The sequence below is a fragment of the Halichoerus grypus genome, chromosome 6 (genome assembly GCF_964656455.1).
Source record: "Halichoerus grypus chromosome 6, mHalGry1.hap1.1, whole genome shotgun sequence".
Classification (NCBI taxonomy): Eukaryota; Metazoa; Chordata; class Mammalia; order Carnivora; family Phocidae; genus Halichoerus; species Halichoerus grypus.
Window position 1 is genome coordinate 75,778,879 of NC_135717.1, and position 20,507 is coordinate 75,799,385.

The following is a 20,507-nucleotide window of genomic DNA, read 5'->3' on the forward strand; positions in this document are numbered from 1 at the left end:
CTATACGCTTCCAAAAAGATTCTAGTGCATTGCTCCATTCTAGAATTTTTTTTTTTTTTTAATCTAGAGGCAGGATTTCGGCAGTACCCTCCAAGAACCCCTGCTAGGGCTTTAGCAACCTCACTGTTGGCAGGGTCTTACTTAGGATGCAGTACCTCAGTCCTTGCTGCAGGAGCTGACGTCACTTCCTGTGTCTGAGCTGCCCTGCCGAGGGCTGGACGAGTAAGCTGTGCTGCTTACTAACGACAGGCCCTGGGGGATTCGATGCGGGTGGTCTTTACACCCCACTCCGGGCTTAATGCCCATGGACAAAAGCCTTTCCAACTTTCAGACCTAATTTGTTTTTCTCCCTGTTTGTGTTTGTACAGTTTAGTTGTCCTCCTGAAAGCTAGGAGACGAGAGAGAAAGTCGGGTGCTCACGCTGTTCTGTTTTCCTGTAGATTATCCAGCGGCAGCTGGAGCAGGTGGAGGAGAAGCAGAGGCAACTGGAGGAACGAGGGGTTGCCGTGGAGAAGGCGCTCCGTGGTGAAGCAGGTATTGTCTGGGTCTCCTTTGTGAGGAGGTTTGTTCCTAAAGGAAAGCCCCTGCCCCCACCACCCATGGTAGGCTAGTTTTGTGTCACCTCACGTGGAATTCAGCTGCTTTTCCAGCAGGGTTCTCTGGGGCCCTTCATCACCGAGATTGGGGCTTCCTATTAAGCAAAGGAAAAGGAAAGCATCTCTGTTTGGGACTGCCCCAAGACCTGGACTTGTTCTTCCACCCTCTCGGAGGATTTGCCATTTATCTGTAGAACGAACTCTCAGTCCACTTCATGTGTTGATGGCAAGCACTGGGCCTCCTCCTCTCTTCTTCGTCCTTTCCCTTTCCCCCTCCCCCGCTTCGTTTCCTCTAGAAGAAAATAGCTGGGAATGAGGGACACTGTACCACAAGGAGCCATCACAGAACTGCACGAGCGGGGCCCCCAGCCTGCTCCCCACCTGCCACCTCCAGTGTTTAGCTTTGTGGGCTCCCTCTCCTGCTCTGACCACACAGAGAATGGGAGGACACATGCCCCACAGAGCCCTCACCACTCCTCCAGTGTGAACCCGGGCTCTGTGTCTCCCAGAGGCTGGTCGCTCGGGGCAGGGTGGACAGGCTCGGGGGACGGTGGCGAGCCAGCACAAGGTAGACACGGGAATGGCTGTGAGGGCCGTACGCTCAGTGGCTGCCATGTCCAGGGAAGAGCTGCGGAACATAGTGCAGTCACCCCCACTGTTCATCCAAGGAGCCTGCGAGGTGGGTTCAGCCCAGTGGGGCACACAGGAAGCAAGGAAGTACCTGAGTCATCCCTGGTCCCAAGGGCCAGGAAGAAGCCCTGTTGGTTAAGGACCTTCAAACCACTGGGACAGCCCCAACTAGAGGCCCAACTCAGGCATGGAGTGACTGATCTCTGCTTTCTCAAGAGTCCATGAGTCTCAGTCCAGCCTCTGGATGGGGAAACCTCCATGTCTTTGTAGAGAGCACAGGCCTCCAGGGTCAGCGTTCAAGTTGTGAGGCTGGGGATGAAGAAAGGAGGTGACTTAACTTTGCAGTAACCCCTTATTCCTTATTCTAGCATGGCAGAGGGACAGGGTGGCTACATCTCCTGGCAGGCAGGCTCTCTGTAAACTGAAGAAGAACCAGTAAGAGGTAGCCAGGAATGGGGCCAGTTGCTGCCATCGGATCTTGCTGAGCTGACCTCACAGGATGTGCCTGATGTCAAGATGAATTCGTAGGGTTCTGCAGGCCCTAAGTTCATTTGGGGGGATTCAGGGTTCAGGCATAGAAGAAGATCTTTCCGGGCCCTTCGAGGCCTAGATATTGCAGCTGAACAGTCGACTCAGTGATGACCTTCAGGTGAAGAGATGGGATGAGGAGAAGGATGAGGATGTGATGTTCTTGGTTTTGTGCCTTACCTGATGCTGGAGTTACTGCTTGAAGCCTGGGCCACCAAATGAGATGCAAAAAGTCGAACCACTGAGCAGCCTATAAGCCAGAAGCCTGGGACGTGTGACTGCGAGGCAAGCACTGGCCCATGTCAATGAGTGGAGATTTGGGTTCACCTCGGAGGGTCTCCAGGCTTCCAAAAGAAGCTGTGATGTCCCCCACCATCCTTGTTTTGGCTTCCCGCCCTGCATGCGCTTCCTTGGCCTCCTGAGTTAAGCCTGACCATCCAGAGGGAGTTAGCCTAAGCCAAGCAGGGATGCCCTGCCCAGCTGTAACAGGACTCACAGGGCCCTTCCCTCGTTGCTTTCTCTTCTTGCAGATGTCAGGAGGGAGCCTTCTTATCCTTCCCCACAGATTACTTCTGCCGAGATGGAAAATGAGGGATAGATCTTCCAACACATAGTCAGAATAACTCAATAGGCTTGTGTACCTCCATTTCATTGTTAGCCTGAGTCCTCAAGGAAGATAGTCTGCGTCTCCTCCTTACAGGGTTCCGAGGTTCAGGTGGGCCGCCCCAGAGTTATGGTTTCCGCAAAGTACTTGTGTACCTGTTGGATGCCATGCAGTTCGAGACTGTGGCGTTGCCTCAGTACTTCTAGAACAGGCCATGTTATTCAAGCTGCTGACTGCCAGGGGTCATAGAAACTCTGCCCTTGAAGATTGGTGTGCGAGATTGCCAAAATTCCCCTTTCTAGTTGCTTAGGTAATTACCTTTCCATAAAAGTATACAACCAGGATTTCATCTAAGTCAGTGGTTTTCAAACTTGTTTCTTAGCAGCAGAACTCTTCATACAAGCCAAATTGTAAGTTTAAGTTCAAATCAAAAAGAACCACTCTAGAATGTTGATAAGCACCAATTTGGAAATACAGGTCAGAGTAGAGAACTGCAAGTGATAATAGGCCTCAGCCTCTGGTCCATCCCTGGGTCCCAGTGTAGAGAACATCCTGATACACAGAGGGAGTTGCCAGAAATGGCAACCGTGTTTTAATAGTTCTCTCAGAAATCTCAGGATCTGTGCAGTTTAAATTACCTCCATCCCAGAAGCTAAAGGTGGGAGCAGTAGGAATTGTTTACACAGTAGCATCACTACTAAATCTAGCAGCAGTGCAAGTTCCTTATAAAGAGTAGATCTCAGGCGCCTGGGTGGCTCAGTTGGTTGAGCAACTGCCTTCGGCTCCGGTCATGATCCTGGAGTCCCTGGATCGAGTCCCGCATTGGGCTCCCTGCTTGGCGGGGAGTCTGCTTCGTCCTCTGACCCTCCCCCCCTCATGTGCTCTCTCTCTCTCATTCTCTCTCTCTCAAATAAATAAATAAAATCTTAAAAAAAAAAAAAAAAGAGTAGATCTCAGAGAAAGGCTCCCAAGCATGCAGTAAACACAAAAGCCAGCTCTGCTGTGGCATCATGGCCTGAATGTTACCCTCCTCGAGGCCTGCACTGTGACAGGAACTACTCTGACAGGCTGGGTCTCCCTGCGTGATGGCCCCCCCAGGGCGCTGTCCTGTACAGCTCTTCGCGACCACTCTCCTTGGAAGCCAGAATTTAAATAAATACGTAAGATAGCCTCTTCCCTAGCACATTTTCAGGGAGTGCAGATACTTGCACATGGAGGGCATAAGAAACTTGGTCCTGAGAGCCTCACAAAAACAAGCTTACCTGACAGCACAGATGGATGTGTTGATGGTCCTCAGTGGGTTAACGTCGGCATATCAGACTTCTGAATGTAGTGTGTCTTGTGTAAGCTTTAAAGGAGTTCAAAGTATTTGTGAATCAGGTAGTTGGGAGACCAGGGAATACTGCTCAAAGAACCCTAGGGTCTCACAGAACAGTTTGAAAACCACTGTTCTAGTCCAAACTCCGGTAAGCAAAGCTTTATCAAAACACCTTCACCCAAATACAGATTTGTCCTGTTTTCAAAGACAGACTTTGGTAGCTCCATTAGATTTCCCCATGATGCATTTGGGAAATTCTCAGGGTATAGTAGCTCCTATCATAAGAATATATTTCCAAACATACTATTTTCCTTTTCTTATTTTAAGCACATCACTTCTAAGGCTCGCCTCTTGTCAGAAGTCCCAGTGGCCCTGGCTACTTGGCAGAGATCATCTTTGAGGCTGAACTGTGACCATTGGCTGTCCTTTCTCTCCTGCTTCTGCGTTCTGTTCCTCTTGTTAGTCTGGTTGCTCCTGGCTGAGTCCTTGAGGAGATAATCTCAGCTGAGCATGGCAGTTTGGAGTCTTCCAGCCATGCTAGCTGGCCCCTTCCCTGAGGGGGCACAGCTGACTGAGCCTGCCATCCTGCCTCACCCGATGGGCCCAAGCTTCCATAGCTCTCTGAGGGGTCAGCCTGTTAGCAGGCTGCCCTTGCAGACAAGAGGTCTGATACGGCCCTGCCATCCTATTGATCTCGATTTGTCTAAGGCTCATGTATATCTAGACCATAAGGGTTAGGTTCAGAGCCTGCAAGCCTAGGGCAGATGTGATTTCTAGTCTAGAGCACCTGAGAAGCCCTTTTTGTTTCTGGAACCGTGGTGCAAATTTTATCCACTGCATCAGCCTTGAGCATGAGTTGAAAAACTATTCCAGGATTACATTCTACTTTCTGGTACGGCCATTCTTAAAGGGAGAACCCTCGTGTGGAGCAAAAGGCCGCCAGGATCAGCATGCAGCCTGAGAGATCTGGAGGCAAAGGGTAACAAGGTACAGCTGACTTTTGTTGTACTCTGCATTTATGATTCTGGGAGGATGAGGACTGCCCGACCAAGCCCAGCCCCTCAGCAGTGCCCAGGCTCTGCATCTCAGGCATGCGAAGAATGCAACCTCCTTGCTGGACAGCCTCGTGGAGCTGAAAGGCAAAGGAGTGCCTGAGGCTGGCAGACCTCCAAGAGCCTTAGGGCAAATAGTGACTCTGCTTTTAAAGAGAAGCCTGGCTGAAGTTGGGGCCCAACCTCAGAAGAAACAGGATCCCCTTCATCTGAAACATATCCAGTGAAAGCAGTTCTGCAAGGAGTTTGATATGCTCAAGCAGGGGGTCACAGGTGAATTCTTGGGAGAGCTCGGACTGCCTTTCAACCTAAGGATTGGTGGCCTTGCAGAGCTTTTTTAGAATGTTCACATCTTGCCTTCAGACCCTCAGCCTGGGGCTTCTAATATTCAGTAATGAAGGTAGTAAGTAGCCCCTGATCTGCCCTTGCATTTTTAAAAAATCTTAGTTAGATACAGTTGACTTCCAGCAGGGTCAGGACTCCCAGGAAAGCCAAGGCCTTCTATCCTGTCGTAACTGATCAGAGGTATGAACAGCAGTCCCGTGGTTAATTGGCTATTAACTGTATCACTGGTGGTTTTGAGTGAGCTCTCCCTTCCACCACCAGAAAGTATATAGCTGCAGCACGTGTGTGTGTAGATAATGCACTTCCAGAGAGATGCATGCTTTTCAGCTGTTTCTCCTCACCCTCTTGCTATATCTCTGTGTTCCTTGTGCTTTGTGTCATTGATTGCTTTGGGTCTGTGGGCACAAGAGGGTTATCTGCTCCAGTAACTCTCTCTTCACCGATTCCTTGTTGTAGACTATTGGGGAGAGTCTTATTACAGTGGCCTCATCGACTTGCATCTGGGTGGTATGTATAGCAGCGTCTGTTGCTGACACTAACCCTGCTGACCCCCTCTCCCCACCCGCTGTCCCCAGTCCCTGCTCACAGACAACAAGAAGAAATCAGCCTGATAACCAAATGGCAAAAGCACAGGCCCTTTTCCAGCTCATACTAGAGCAGCATGCTGGATCCTCCACACTGTCGAGACGGAGATTTGAGAGAGCCTTTGCTTCCCCGGATTATTTTAATTTTTTATAATGAAAGTTCACCTGCCCTTACCCGTCCATATCACATCTGCATCCCGGTCCCTCTAATACTGTTTAGTCATCTGATAGTAACACACATGCACTCATTCTCATTCTCTCTCTCTCTCTCTGTCCACCTCCCCCCAAAACGTGACCTCTGCCCTGATCTCATTCTCATTCCTTACAACTTGTAGATGTCACATCCACTAGGACTCTCTCCCTGCCAGTCATAACTCAAAAACCAAACATGTAAAGAACTCAGCCTCACCCGTTTTCATTAGGGTGTGTTCATGTTTCCCCTAAAAGACCCAAGTGCATGGGGAAGGTGTCAGTTGTGAGTTCTGCCCAAATTCACTGAACTTGAGGCTTGTTGACAGATGCTTATAATAATGTCCCTCCCTCCTTGCTGTGTCATGGAACTTACTCTGCAATCCTTTTCAATGAAGATAGGAAAAGTCTAAGGCAGTCGTTCTCAGAGTGTGGGCTCTGGACCAGCAGCATCAGCAACATTACTTGGGAGCTTACTAGAAATGCAAATTCCCCAGCCCTGTCCCAGATCTTCTGAATCAGAAACTCTAGAGGTGAGGCCTGGTTATCTGTGTTTTAACAGACCTTCCAGATGACTCTCATGCCCTCTAAAGCAGAACCACTACCTTAAAGGAATTCAAGATTTTTGATGTCTTGGCTGTACAGAGCTCACCATTTGTATTAGATTAGAGTAATAATCCATGAGTCTCATTTCTAGACTTCGGGCGGTTTTGTCAAGAGGAGTGCCAAGCAGCTGCTCCTGAGGTTAACCAGGGGAGACTCGGGCCCCTTCTTGGAGTTCCTGCATCCTTGGATGGGCAGTCTGACCTCTTCACCTCCCCTTGCAGGCTCCTTGCCTAGAAATGGTCTTAAAACAGAAGAACTAGCAAAGATTATTCTCTGTCATTTTTTGCCATAATCCCATCCTTTTTAAGAGTCACTTTGTGGCCCATTCATTTACAAACAAAGGGCATAATTCTGTGATTCCTACTGTATGACAGTGCCATATCCTTAGAGAACCTCAAGCAGTAAGGGAATAGGCTCTTGGCCTCAGGTGGATTGGGTTGTTGCGCATCTCTGCTCTCTGTTTTCTGTCCCCAGGGTGCCACAGATTCCCACCCCTCTGCAAATCCCCTCAGTGCCCCAGAGCTTCTGGTGTATTGAGAGACTTCCATACTCATTGCCATTGATGCTGTAAAAGGGCTGATGCTTGCGTTCCAATTAACAAATCCCATTTCCTGTCTAATATCCTCGACTCCTTTCCCGTCTCCTCCTAACATGCCCTAGGGGGGGATGTTTATGTCAGTCCTAAAGGAATCTCCAGTGTGTGAAAGAGATTCTCATTAATTCAAAATCTCCTGGAAAGAACTGTCAAAACCTGTTTCTTTACAATTATATTCACCTTCCCTCCAGCTCAAGATCCAGTTGCCACACTGATCACCTTATGTGCCTAGTTTTGTTTTCTTTACCCCCGTGCTTGAGTGATGAAATGTACTTGGCTGTTTTCAGTTCTCTGTCCTTGACTCAATAGCTACTAGCCTCTCAGGTTTAGAATTTCAACAAATTTCAGGGAAAAAGGAAATAAACAGAAAAAAGAAACCCCAGGTGTCTTCTGAGTTATAAAATACCCCACCATCAAATACCTTCTAGCCCCTGCTACTTGGGTCTCATCAACTCATCACTTCCTCTTTTGCTAGCTCATTATGATTTCAGTGTTAAATTTAGACTTCTCTGTGGTTCCATTCATCACATAGAGGCTGTTACCATCCGGTCAATGAAGCAGGAAAGAATCATCCATTCTGAAGGCAGTAATTTGTACCCCAGGCACAGAGCAAGGGCCCTCTGGCCCCGTTCCTGCCCAGCTCCAAGAGGAAAACAGATGCCAGAATTAGGTCCCTTTTCAGTTTCTGCTGATGCTTCATTCTTAGAATACTTGGTAATATTCATTACTGGGGGGGGGGGGGAGAAGGTTGCCCTTTTGAAATCTGGTGCCTGAATTGTAGAGCCTGATTGCTTCTCTACTCTTATCCCCAGAAGGCCACAGGGCAACCCCACTGCTGGGCCCCAGACCGATCTTAGCTCTCAAGTGGGTGAGACAAAGCTCCAAGCAGTGTCCAGGTGTTGAAAATTCCATACCCTGCCCAGAGGAGTCCAGACTCCTGATCCCTGCCCCACATTCTGCCCAGTAAACTGTATTACTTTAGTAGGGTCTTTCAGTGGCTCTCAGCTAACTATTTTAAGGTTCCAGGTTTTAATACAGATTAAAAGTCTCTTGTGGCACCTGGGTGGCTCAGTCAGGTAAGTGTCCAACTCTTGATTTCAGCTCAGGTCATGATCTCAGGGTTGTGAGGTCAAGCCCCACATTGGGCTTAGAGCCTGCTTAAGCTTCTCCCCCTTGCCCTCTGCCCTTCCCCACCCTCACATGCACAATCTCTCTTTTCAAAAAGGAAAAAAAAAGTCTTTTTTGAGCCACAGAGTATAGAAAAAAAATATCTCTTCTTCACATACTTGCTTGAGTGATTTCTTGTTGAATCTTGTGATTTCAAAAGACACCATTAGAAGGACACATAATGAACCCTGGACCAGAGAGGAACTGTCCCCAGGTGACCTCACTCCCCTTCCCTTTTCTTCAGGCTCTCCCTAACTGGTCCACCCACTACGTTTTGTTGCACTAGGACAGATAGATGACTGGAAATCTTTAGATAAAAATGGTCTCTCTTCAAAAGAACTTTCAATTAAACATATATACCTAATTTCTCATTTTTGAAGACTTCCCCACCCGATCTGTATGTCTCAAAGGGAAATTGAAAGAACATGAATGGTTTAGAAATGTAACAGAAAGGCCTGAAAAATGGTCTCTCATTGTTGCTGGTGAGTTGGGGTAGAGGCACAGGGAGGCCTAGCCCAGGCCTGCTCACTTCCCTCCCTTCCTGTTCTATTTGCTTGCCTTAAGTTGATGTTGGTACATTTTTTATTTGTCTGTTTTGTCAGAGCATTATTAGCCTTGCTCTGTTTTTGCTTAGGAACTTGAAATTCTTGAGATTTCAAATCCAGCATTCTAATGTACGTGTGTGTGTGTGTGTGTGTGCGCGCACGCGCACGTGTATGTATTGAATCTCCGTTCTTACATGCTTTTTTCCTTTTCCTTGTTGGGGGGCTTCATTTATTCCCCAGTCTAGAGATTCATTCTACACTGAGTTTTTAATAACACAAGGCACATCTTAGCCCTAAGTATGTAGACTGGGCCTGCTAGACCAGAAACCTTCCACCCTATCATGATGCCTGCTTATCACTCAGCAGCATTGCAAACCAGCCAGCTTGATTGCCCCTGTGTTTGGGATTGGGTGCCTCAGCCTTGCACTGCAAAGTTTGCCTGCCTCAAGTCAGGAGCATGGCATTGATACTGAGGAGTCAGGACAGGCAGCAAGACATCTGGTCAGTCTTCCCTCGCTTCAGACTACATAACCTGAACTACACAGAAAAGAAAATCAATGAAAGCCTCATTCCTTATATCTGAATCACCAAGAAATTCTCCCAGTCCTGGGTTTGTGGCTTTCTGCGAATGTAATCTGGTAGATTGAGCTTGGACGTGAAAGGTAATGCCCCTGATGTTCCTTACGAAAAGATAAACAACATTCTGGTGGTATCTGTAAGCATGAATTGTATAAAAAGTTACTGCTGCAATGGTAGGTCTGCTATCAGCAAATAGAGTGGCATTACTGCCAAAAACAAGTGTGAGAAATGAGAGTCCCCGCCCAGGCAAGATGAAGGCTGCACAGACTGGCCCACAGAGACAGGCCTAGAGCTACCATAGCAGGAAAATAGAACCACGAAATATGACTGAGAAGTAAGCATCCCTGCATCCTATCCATGACACCTTGGAGCTTGTTCAGAAGCCAAAAGGAAGTGAAAAAGAATCTCTTCCTTTATGTGGGATTTTCCAAAAAAAAATGTAGCTGGAAAGGAAGTAATCTAACCCAGGGCTACTTAATGGATTTTTATACATGAAACAAGCTACAGTGTATCAAAAGGGAAGGTGTTGGGATGGCAAGGGGCAATTTTGAGCCTATAAAAGGATGATATTTCTATGATGTTTATGAGCTGATTGTTTGGAATTCTGCCCTTTCCTATGAAAATGCAGTTACAAGTGGTGGCTCGGCTTATAAAAAGCCCACTTTCGTCATGTCTCTAGTGCACAGTACTAGGCTATGACATTCTAGAACATAACCATGATTCCATGGGGAAATGCAGCATTCCAGGCTCATACTTATGGAATGTAGATTTCTCCCTAGGCCATCTGTCTAGACCCTCCCCCTGGTCTACTAGGCACTGGTGGTAGAGACTCTGAAGCTTTAAGCGTGGGGCGAGGGCTCCTTTGTCCGACAACAGGAACTGGGAGCCTATGTAGTGGGAAGAGATAAGTACCTGGGATGAGGCAGATGCCCACAGCTTTTTCTCGGCTCCAGACCAGACCTGAACATCCCCTTTATTTTTGTCCAGGAATTCTTGAGACTGGCCCACCAACTTGCTGCCAGACCAGCCCTGGGCCACGTGAGAGGCAGGGCTTAGAGTGAGGTGTCCAGGCAGGTCAGGGCCAAGTGATAGTGTGGGGAACACCCCCAACCTAGGATTCAGGTCCTAGCTTCACCCTGTGCCCAGCAAAGTCACTTATCCTCTCTGGGCCTCTGCAGGATAATGGAAGGAAGGGCTGATGCTGCCGCCTACCCAGGCCTGGCCTTCTGAGTAGGGTCTGCGTGTGACTCCTCTTCTCCCAGCTGCTTCCAGGAGCTACCATTTGTTAGATTTGCCTCAAGCCTTTGTGGGCCCTTTCAAGAGGGCGGACAAACTCTTAGTTCAGAATGGCAGAGGAAGATGTGGGCTTTAGTCAGGCTATGCCACATTTAACTGCTTGGAGCCTCAGAACCCTCATTTGAAAATAGAGCTGGTATGCCTGGCCAGGTAGCCACCGGGGAGCAGGGTAAGGCTCAGATGAAATAACATCTGTGAGAATGTTTTGAAATGAAAGCACAACTCATGCTTATTACATGCAGCACACTGAATCTGATGTACTGCTTTTCAAAGTTCAGTGGCCCATCTCAGCTGCCCCATGTCAAGATGAGTGGGCTAGAGAACAGCCGACAGCAGTCACTTTGCAAAAGGAAGCGCTTCGGCAGAGGAAGACACTCAATTTGCTGCCAGGGTAGAAGGTGGGGCAGGTGAGCTTGCAGCTTCTCGAAGGCAGAGAGAGCAGTCTGGGATGAGAGTGTAGATCTGCTGGTGAGAAGCTCTGACCAGGACCAAACTCTGGGTTTGCTCAGACGTGCTGACTGAAGTCCAGGGGACACAGGGATAGTTGGATAAGTGATCACTGGGGTGCCCGTTGCAAAGACACAGAAACCTATCACCCAGCATTTTAAAGTAATCATAATAAAAGTTGTAAAGACTTATATTTGCCATAAACTTGACGACACCTTTGCTCTTAGAACTAGTGACCAAATCATCTATTTTTCACATCTCCAAAAAAGGCAAAGAAATTACACTCGAAATCAGCACCTCTGTGCTTCCCTTGTGCGCTCATTTCAGATTCAAGTCCGGGTGGAACTCCCCTCATTTAACTGATTTTTTTCCCCTTGATTTCTTATTTTTAAAACTATTTATTGGCTGTTTTTTCTGATTATAAAAGTAGTATACATTACTACTTAGATTTTGGAGCACGAAAGAAAGTCTGGAGAAGAGAGTCATAACCATGCATCCTGTCTGCTCAGCCCAGCTCCTCCCAGAGGCGTGGCCCATTCCCATTCTGCCTTCTGTCTATTACTATGACAATGCCTTCTCTTTTTCTTTTTTTTTTTTACACTTTTTCTAACACTTGCTTTCCCTGATATCCCCTTTACTGATTTCATTTTCTAATTTCTGTTCTGAATATCCTGTTATCTCATATTGTCTTCTGTATTGGAAAGGGTGTATAAGGATGTGGTCTACATAAAAGGAACTAAAAGTTACATTTTGTGATATCCAGAAAGTAGAAACACATTTTTAAACATACATGTAAGTACATGGGCTCAGCTGTATTGGTTGTGTATCATGTCACTATCCCTTGCTAATGACTATGGACACCGTTCCACTCCTCACCAGTCTGTTTGCGTAATGTCAGTACCAGGAAGCAGCAGAGATTGTTCGTTGACATCGTGTTATTTATCCAGGTGTTCTGATCACCAACATAGAGTCTGCACTTTGAAACAAGGAAGGTTGAATGGGGATCAGCTCTAAGCAGAGAAAGGAGCCCTTCTCCCTTCCCCCAGCACATCAGCTAGTCACAGTCACATCTGTTTAGAACCCTGGATGTAATCAACATTACACACACACACATGCACACCCACAAAGAAGTCTCTGGCTTTAGTTTTGAAGTTTTACCCGATATCAGATTCACTGTGCACAAAGCACTATGATGAACACTGAAGGGTTAAAAGAAAGGGAAAATGTGGTACCTGCGTTTGCAAAGCAGAAGGGCCCCTCGACCAGTAGCTTGTCTATTGGGCCTTCCTGTTACTAAAACAGAGCTATTTCTTAAACCCTGTTCCAATCCTAAAACTGCCCCTGCTCCCTACCGTCCTGAGGCCATTTCTCTGAGCCTGTGTCTCCTGTGTGTGCCCCAGTGGTTCTGTGATGGTCCCTTGCTGGGCTCCTCTCCCTCTCCCTGAGTAACCGTCAGGTCTCCCTAAGTCCTAGACATGTCTCTCTGCGCCCTGTCTTCTCTCGGTTGCCCCGTCCATGACTCTTAGCAACATTGTTACTGTGAGTTTTCGATATGTTCCTGTCAGCTCACCCCTTTTGGTCTTCCAGTCCAAAGTGGGACAGCCCTCCCCCAGCTGTGCCACTGGAGCCCTCTCCAGAGGTGGACAGGCAGAAGAAAAGAGGGTGGTTGGCTCTCCCTGGTACATGGGGGGGATATGACATGGACTGGGGGAAGTCGCCTCTGTGTGGTTATGTTTCCCTCAATTTGTCCTGGCTCAGAATTCAAAGCACTGTAGAGTACCCTGGAAGCCCATCCCTAGATGAGGCGCTGCCTCCGTAGACTCAGAGCTGCTTTCTGTGGGCATGTGGTAATCTAGTGGTTGCAGACCCCTCCGCACCCCTTAGGCTTATCCAGGGCTAGTTGTACGTGGAGCGCATGCATCTATGGTGACATCTTAGAATATTTCACATGGGTTTGGTTGGTGACCTGAGGTTATCACCTGCAAACCTAGGAGCAGTATTGGGCACATATTTAATCATGGACTGTTCCACAGAGGTAGGCAGACCAATCCCAGGGGCTTTGGGCATTTTTGAGGAGGAAACCCAACACCCAAAACCCAAAGGCCACCATATGATGATATCCAAATGTCACCACCTTCGCAGTAAGGAACAGAGGAAGAAGGAACAGCCCACTCACCCCCAGAGCTGCCCGCCATCGCCAGGGAACATGTGCATTCCTTTTTTAAGCCGCACGCCCAATGCCTGGGTCTGCTCTTGTTCAGTTTCCATGCTGAAAAAAGGACTTAATTCATTTGTAGACTTTGTTTCCCTTGTTTCTGCTTTTCCATTTCTTGTATTTTTTTTCTTTTCCTCCTGTTGTTCCTTTCTCACTTCTTATGCTTTTTGTCCTCTGCTTGTTTTTTATTTCACCTTCTCCCTGTCCCTCTCCAATTCCAAACTCCTCTTCCTCCTCCTTTTCCTCCTCTTCCTTTTTGTCTTTCTTCGTCTCCTCCTCCTCCTTTTCCTTGTTTGGTCCTTTTTGAAGTTGAGCCCAGTGGCGGGACTCCACGGCGTAGACCTCTCTCCTTCTGCCCTTGCTGTGTCCAGGAAGGTAACGTAACTCCCCCAACCTCATCCCCACTGCCTCTCAGGGGTCGTAGCAACACTAGTCAAACAGGGACCCAAAACCCAGCTATTTCTCTTTTTCTCTGACACTCGATAGCCTTGTTACAAAATTCCATGAGTATGTGGCAGTTTCTTACAAGGTACAGTATCCCTTTGACTATCTCGGGGAGGACTGGGGTACAGAGGGAAACCAGAGAGCCTCCAGGTACAGGCCTTTCAGGCTACAGCTGAGCATCCCATGACATTGTGCCACCGTTCATGGTGGGACTTTCCAGACTCAAATCGAGCAGATAGAGGGGACACACGGGTGAGGAACCTCCTACCTGTGTGGCAGAGATTTATATTGGTGGAGTCGAGGAATACTGTCCTTACAAAGACTGGTCTACACAATGCCCCCAAGTTCTTTTCCAAAAAAACAAAACAAAACCCACTAAATGCAAACTTCTCTACCCTGTGTCTTGCTGAGTGTGTTTTTTTTTTTTTTTTAAGTTTGTCTGATTTGAAGTCTGTTGTGGTGATAAGGTTGTTGTTGAAAAGGCATGTGGGAAGGGGAAAGGGGAGTGTGGTCATGACTAACCCTTGCTAACCTCTTACCTCTGCTCTTCATGGTGCTCACATTTGACTTTCACCCACCCCGCCATACCTTTGCTCATCGGCTGTGAACTGTCTCTACCATAGCTCATGAGCGGTGTTCAGATATATCCCAGTGGAATTTTTGTCCTTGCTCATGGAGAGGCGGGAAGGAGGGAGAGACTTCCCAGTGCATTCCCAGCTTGCTGCACTGGACAGCTTGCATGCCTCAGGGCTCCATCTTCCATGCCATGTGGGCACACTGTGCAGAGATGCTCAGAAAGGAATGCATGGAACTGAGCTGTGGGCTGCCCTAAAAGCCAAAGGACCAAGTCTATTGGGTCGGGTAAGGAGAGCTTTCATCCCCAGACACTCCAGCCCTCCACAGAGGCAGGCTCGGCTGGTCAGGAGGGAGTTTCTGTCTTGCAGAGTAGGACTCAGGGATAGGCCTCCACCTTGGGAGCACAGCCGCACGTGCACCCAGGCACCATGCACACGCTAACCCCCGCTTGTGTGAGTGCTATTCGTTTCTGCCTCTCCAGAGCGTGGCCCCCGTTGAAAGACTAACTGGCTTGGGCCTCCTGCGTGTCAAGCAAACAACACAGCAGGGAGTTGTCTTTGAACAGTGTGCAAGGAAGTCAGGTGGGAAGAATGTAGGAAACAGTGAGTAAGGAGCTTGACAGAGGAGCGCGTTGTCTCACCTGAGGGTATATTCTGTATGTTTCTGGGTCTGGTCTTTACCGGGATAGGACATCCAGCCAAGTGAGTCATAAAATGGAAGGCACTTTGAAAGATCTCCCAGTCCAATGCCTCTTAACCTGGGGCCCACGGATGAACTTCAGGGGGCCCAGGAACACCCTGAAGTTCTATATAAAATTGTTGGATGTGTAGACATGTATTTTTCTAGGAAGAGAGTCCCTAGATTTCCTGAGATTCTCAGAACAGTTTGGAATCCAGAAATACTGAAGACCACTGACAGAGTCTGTCTTTTGCTTTAGGCAGGACCGCACTATTGCAATGAGCTTCTTTGTGCTCCAAGGGAAAAGAGTTTGTTCTCTCCTTGGGTGGTCTGATTCCTTGGAAAGTTCTTCCTTCTGTTCTCCTGCCACAGTTAAGCCCAGCAGAGTCAAGCTTTCCCGGATGGAGATTTAGTTATCAGCCCCAGAAACTGCTGCTGGGGTTAGGTCAGAGCAGAGGGCACTGCCTTATTTAATAGTGCCTAGGGTCTGCTGGTGTTCTCTCTGCCCGTGTTCTCTCTGCCCTTGGTGAGGAGCCTGACAGCCGTCCTGGGAGGTACTGCGTGTACCAGGCAGGATTCGTTGGGAGAGTGTTTGTCAGGAAGCCTGCTAAGGCCACAGTTTGAGAACAGCCATCTCCCTGACCAGGAGCTGAAGAGATGGGGATGCATCAGTACAGTGGCCCAGACGGGGGCAGCAGCCCAGGAAAGAGATGGGCCAGTGAGGGTAACTTCAAAGGGGGTAAGTGCAGCTTATAAATTTGCATTTGCCTGGTTCACGAGACTGGTTTTCTAAAAGCAGACCTAGTACCTAGCAAGTACCAAATAGATATGAAATGAGTGAAAAAAAGGGAAAAAGGAGGGCAAAGCACTTCAGACCTACCAAGAGCAATCCATTGAGCAGGAGGGGTCCAAACAGGCTGTGACCAGGTTACCGAGGGGGTGCAGGTTGGGCCTGGGAAGGACAGGTGGAGAGCGCAGACTCTGTTAGGCTCTGGGGCATGGTGCCCCCTTCCATGGCTGTAGGCAAACTTTGGACCTGGCTTGGGAGTGTTCCGGCAGCATCCTGCTCGGCTCTCTTTGCACATTTGCCCCTGTGTGAGACTCCTGCCGGCCGGGGTAGACAGCAGACACTTTGCTGTGCCTGACGCACCCTCTCTCTTGGCAGGCATGGGGAAGAAAGATGACCCCAAGCTGATGCAGGAGTGGTTCAAGTTGGTGCAAGAGAAAAATGCCATGGTGCGCTACGAGTCGGAGCTGATGATTTTGTGAGTGGCCTTTGGTTGGGGACCCAGCTAAGGGGGGCCGTCAGCTCAGCACCTATCACAGCAGGAGCACAGCTGCTTCCTAATTTAGGGGATGAGGAAATACGGCCCCCCGAGTCACCATGCTTGTCTCCCTCTCTCCTCCCCCCGCCCCCAATCCCAGTGCCCGGGAGCTGGAACTGGAAGACCGGCAGAGCCGACTACAGCAGGAACTTCGGGAGCGGATGGCGGTGGAAGGTAAGGGGGGAACAGGGCTGGAGGGCACCCGGGAAAGCTGGGTGTGGGCCTGCTGCCTCCTGGCCCTATAGACCTAATGTCTTTGGCCACTGCCCAGATCACCTGAAAACTGAGGAGGAGTTGTCAGAGGAGAAGAAGATCTTGAACGAGATGCTGGAGGTGGTGGAGCAGAGAGACGCCCTCGTGGCCCTGCTCGAGGAACAGCGACTCCGGGAAAAAGAAGAAGACAAGGATCTGGAGGCTGTCATGCTATCCAAGGGCTTCAGCCTGAACTGGTCCTGAGCTCTACCTGTGCTCCGGCTGGCTGGTCTGTGGCATCCACCTGACCCAGGCTGGGTTCTCCCAAACCACCCAGAAGAAAGATCTCAGAAGGCCCAGCACCTCCTGGGAGTTGACACGCAAATGTCTATGTGCCTCTTGAAAAGTGGGTCAAGTGTCTGTGCTCTGGGGAACCCCAGGTGAAGATGATTATCCGAGGTGGCTCAGGCTCCTTGGAAGAGGCCCACCCTGACTTCCTGCTCCAGAGAGAGGAATACGGAGCATTTGACATGTGATATGGGAAAAAAGAAAACCCGCTCGCTCCCCAAGGACACGTGGTGGCTGGAGCTCCTCCTTCCACAAGAGGAGACAAGAGATGGAAGCTGCCCCCTCTCCGTCAAAACCACAACCACCAGAGTGCACCTTCACGGAGCGGAAGGGACAGCAATCTTCTTCATGCTTCCTGAAGCACCACCAAAGAAACGAAGAAGACACCCCGGCGGGGGCAAGATGTGACTCAAGCCCTGGGAGGGGGGCAGTGGCCAGCAGGTCAGTGCCTGCCCCAGTATCGCAGGGGAAGCTGGAGATGGGCTGGCTCCCGAATTCATGATGCAAGTAAGGAGGACCCAGGAGGGTTCTGCTCCCTGGCCCCCTGCACCGCACACTGGACCCCTTGTGGCCAAATGCCCTAGGCCTCCCTCTGGCTGTGACCCGAGGCCTGAGGATTGCTGCATTCTGCTTTGAATTCACAACAATTTTGACACTGGAAATACTGACTTTGGGGGACAGGATGAGGCCCTACATTTCTAGCCCCCAGTTGACAGACAGGCGTTGTTACTGTTCAGCGCTTCACGTCGGGGTGGGAGATTATCTTTTTCCCTGACCTTTTTCCTGTGTTTGCACATTGAGATGAAGCTGTCAGCCTAGCAAGACGCTCAGCCGCTTCGGACCCTTTTTGTCAATTAACTTATTTTTTTAATACTTGAAAAGAAGTAACTTCATTTTTATATCTTTACTAGAGACACTGATCACTTGGCACCCGGTGTAGGAGTGACAGGGGTATCTGCCGTGTCCTCCTACACGGTCCTATCCCGAACTGACTGAACGCTGTTCCAGCCATCTATTTATTAGCCTTCTTCAGAGTGTTGCTGACCCAGTTGGCATCAGGGAGCAGCTGAGAACCCCACGTGGGTTCTTGGTCCTAGCTCTCCTGTCCCCTCCTGTACTTGGCATCCGGCCCCTCCTCCTTGACCCGGCCCGCCCTCACTGTGGTACCAGACTTTGTGTCTGCACCATTCATTTGTCAGGGGTACATTTCAGCACTGTTTGAGGCCAGGCCAAAGGGCACAGATGCCACTTGCCTCTCCCTGTTGAACCCTGGCTCTGCAGAACCCATTTATTTTCTCCATTTTGGTGCCAGGGTTTCACCTCCCCATAGCACATTTATTATTAAAGGTAAGCCCTTTTCCAGGCTGGCATTGTAGGCTGGGACCTTGTAATCCCTCTGGCTGATGAGAATTCTCTCAGCCCAGCCTCAGATCCAACCCGATAGAGATGCAAGTATTGGAATTTAGGTTGGTCTCTCACAGTTAACTCTACCCCGAACCTCCTCTGCACCTCGATCTTCATGGGAAGGCACGGGATAATGAGCACCATGTAACTGGTTCCTTGAGCCAAACTGCTCATTTCTCACAGTTCAACTAGAGACTGGCATTGTACAGCTCATAGAGCCACAGTCGGAGAAAATGTGGTGGGGCATCCACAGAACTGACACACGGTCAGCCCAGGGAGGATTCCTGTCCGAGCCAGGCCAATCCGGAAGGGCCCTCCGGCAGACTCCTGGTGGAGAGGGGCCAGGGTAGGGCGAGCAGAGGCCTGGCAGCTCCTCAGAGTAGCCTAGATCAGGTGTCCGTGCTGACCTTGGGACTTCTGTGGGGAGCCCCGCCATGCCTCAGCTTGAACCTTCATTCCTAGTACAAAGGAACAGGGAACGTGTCTTGCTCTTCACTTTGTCCACGAGCTGCCATCTGTCTCCTGTGGAAGCGCAGGAGGTGTGCTGCTAGCAACCGTCGCAGCTCCGACTCCTTCATTTCCTGTTCTCTGATGAGGCGGAGTGTCCGTGTTTATGCGCTTTCTTAAAAAGGCGAGAGGAGGGTGTTCTGGATTCCCTCTTTAAACCTCACCCTTCCAGTAAAATTGGACTTGAGACAGGCCCCTCATCGCCTGTGTGGCCTTGTCCCTGACCCTCTTCACCCCTCGAATGCCGCCGTAGCCAGCCCAGCCCCAGGAGAGCCGCCTCCATCCTCGTGGCTCCTGCAAACCCTGGAGCAAGGCAGCGCTGTGCCAGGTGGCGGGCTCAGGACGCGACCCTAGCGACACGCTGTGAGTAGCCTCATGTAGCGCGGGCGCCACACGGGACCTGTGCCCTCGCGGCCGGCCGGCCCGGTCAGCCTTTAACACCCCTGCGTCCTTCCGAAGCACACACTGCGGCCTGCGGTTGCTAGAAAGGGGACTGAAGACTTTGCAGAGAAGGTTCCAAAATCCACAAGCCTCCAACACGTGCCCCGGTTCTCCACTCCCGACGCTGTTAGGACTTGCGGCTCTAGTAGTGCCCCTTTCTTTTAAAGCTCCCGTTTTATAACCACTAGTTTGCAGTTTATGTTAGTACCCTGGTGACAGGCTGCATGAAATGTTTTCCAACTCTGGAAATGCATGCAGCTCCAGGCAACTGTTCTTCCCGAGATTTAAGTCCCCTTGAAGGCAGGGACACAGGAAATGAAATGCCAGAGCTTGAGTGAGCCCAAACACAAGGCCCACAGAGTGGGCAACCAGTTCCGCATCACCAGAGGGAGGCAGCAGACACCTCCACTCCTGAGTCTGAGGGACTCCTTGTGGGGTTCTCACCCTGCTCGGGTGATATCTTTGGGCCTTTGCCCCCAGAAACCATCCTCCAGTTGCTTTTGACCAGCAATGATAGACTATTCTTTATCCTCTGAAAAGAGAAGAAAGTTTTCAGTGGGGCAGGAGGTAGAATTCAAAGAAAAACAGTTGTAAGGTGGTAATAACTGAGCTGCAAAGGGGAATGGGCCACTTTATGCGCAATAAAAGTTTTTCACAGAAATACAGAGTGTATTTCTTAAGTCATTTTACCAAACTTGGCAGCGAGCCAGGATGCATTTCCACGTTCCAACACCTGCCCTTTTCAGGTATGTGGTGTCCATGCAAGTCATTTAGATGCCTGGCGCATGTGTGGGTGTGTGTCCAAGCTTGTTTAAAGAACACAACTTCATCTTACCCAGGCTCAGCCATCAACTGCTGTCATTTGAGAAAATGCCTGAAACAACTTAGTGTGATAGACGCTGTTCTTCAAAACCAGGCCCCAGTACCGTCTTGAAGAGAAGAAGCACGTTCTGTGAAGTGAGATTCTTCAAGTTGGAGTGGTCCCGTGCTCCTGGCAGCCTTCCTTGCCAGCCCTGCGTCTGTGCCAGCCCGGCCTCTGTCCTTTGACACAGCTGACCAGGGAGCCCAGTGGTGTGGGGTCTGCAGCCTCCAGGCCTAAATCGTTCAGATGTGTCAGTGTCCACAAGTACATTCAGCATAGGGTCTTGGAGAGATGATATCACCCTTCTTTGGACTGGAATCCCAAGAGATTGAAGGGAACAATCCTGGCCAACTCTTCTCTCTGCTACAGGAAGCCTCTTGGGTTTGTCTCCAAATGGAGACACATTCCAGCTCTTTTCCCCTCCCTTGGTGTGA

At 49.6% G+C, this 20,507-nt stretch overlaps 1 protein-coding gene across 16 annotated transcripts in view; it reads left to right on the plus strand.

The window, feature by feature from the left end:
- Positions 1–19,872, plus strand: part of MICAL3 (microtubule associated monooxygenase, calponin and LIM domain containing 3) — a 270,467-nt gene extending 250,595 nt beyond the window's left edge. For 12 of the 16 annotated variants that reach the window (XM_078075384.1, XM_078075383.1, XM_078075390.1 and 9 more), the window contains 5 exons: positions 441–534; positions 13,606–13,671; positions 16,160–16,259; positions 16,420–16,493; positions 16,591–19,872. In XM_078075384.1, the coding sequence (XP_077931510.1) occupies positions 441–534; positions 13,606–13,671; positions 16,160–16,259; positions 16,420–16,493; positions 16,591–16,775 (519 nt within the window). In that variant the 3' untranslated portion in view covers positions 16,776–19,872. The other 4 variants (XM_078075391.1, XM_036102490.2, XM_078075389.1 and 1 more) reach the window with 3 other exon arrangements.
- Positions 19,873–20,507: the final 635 nt, after the last annotated feature.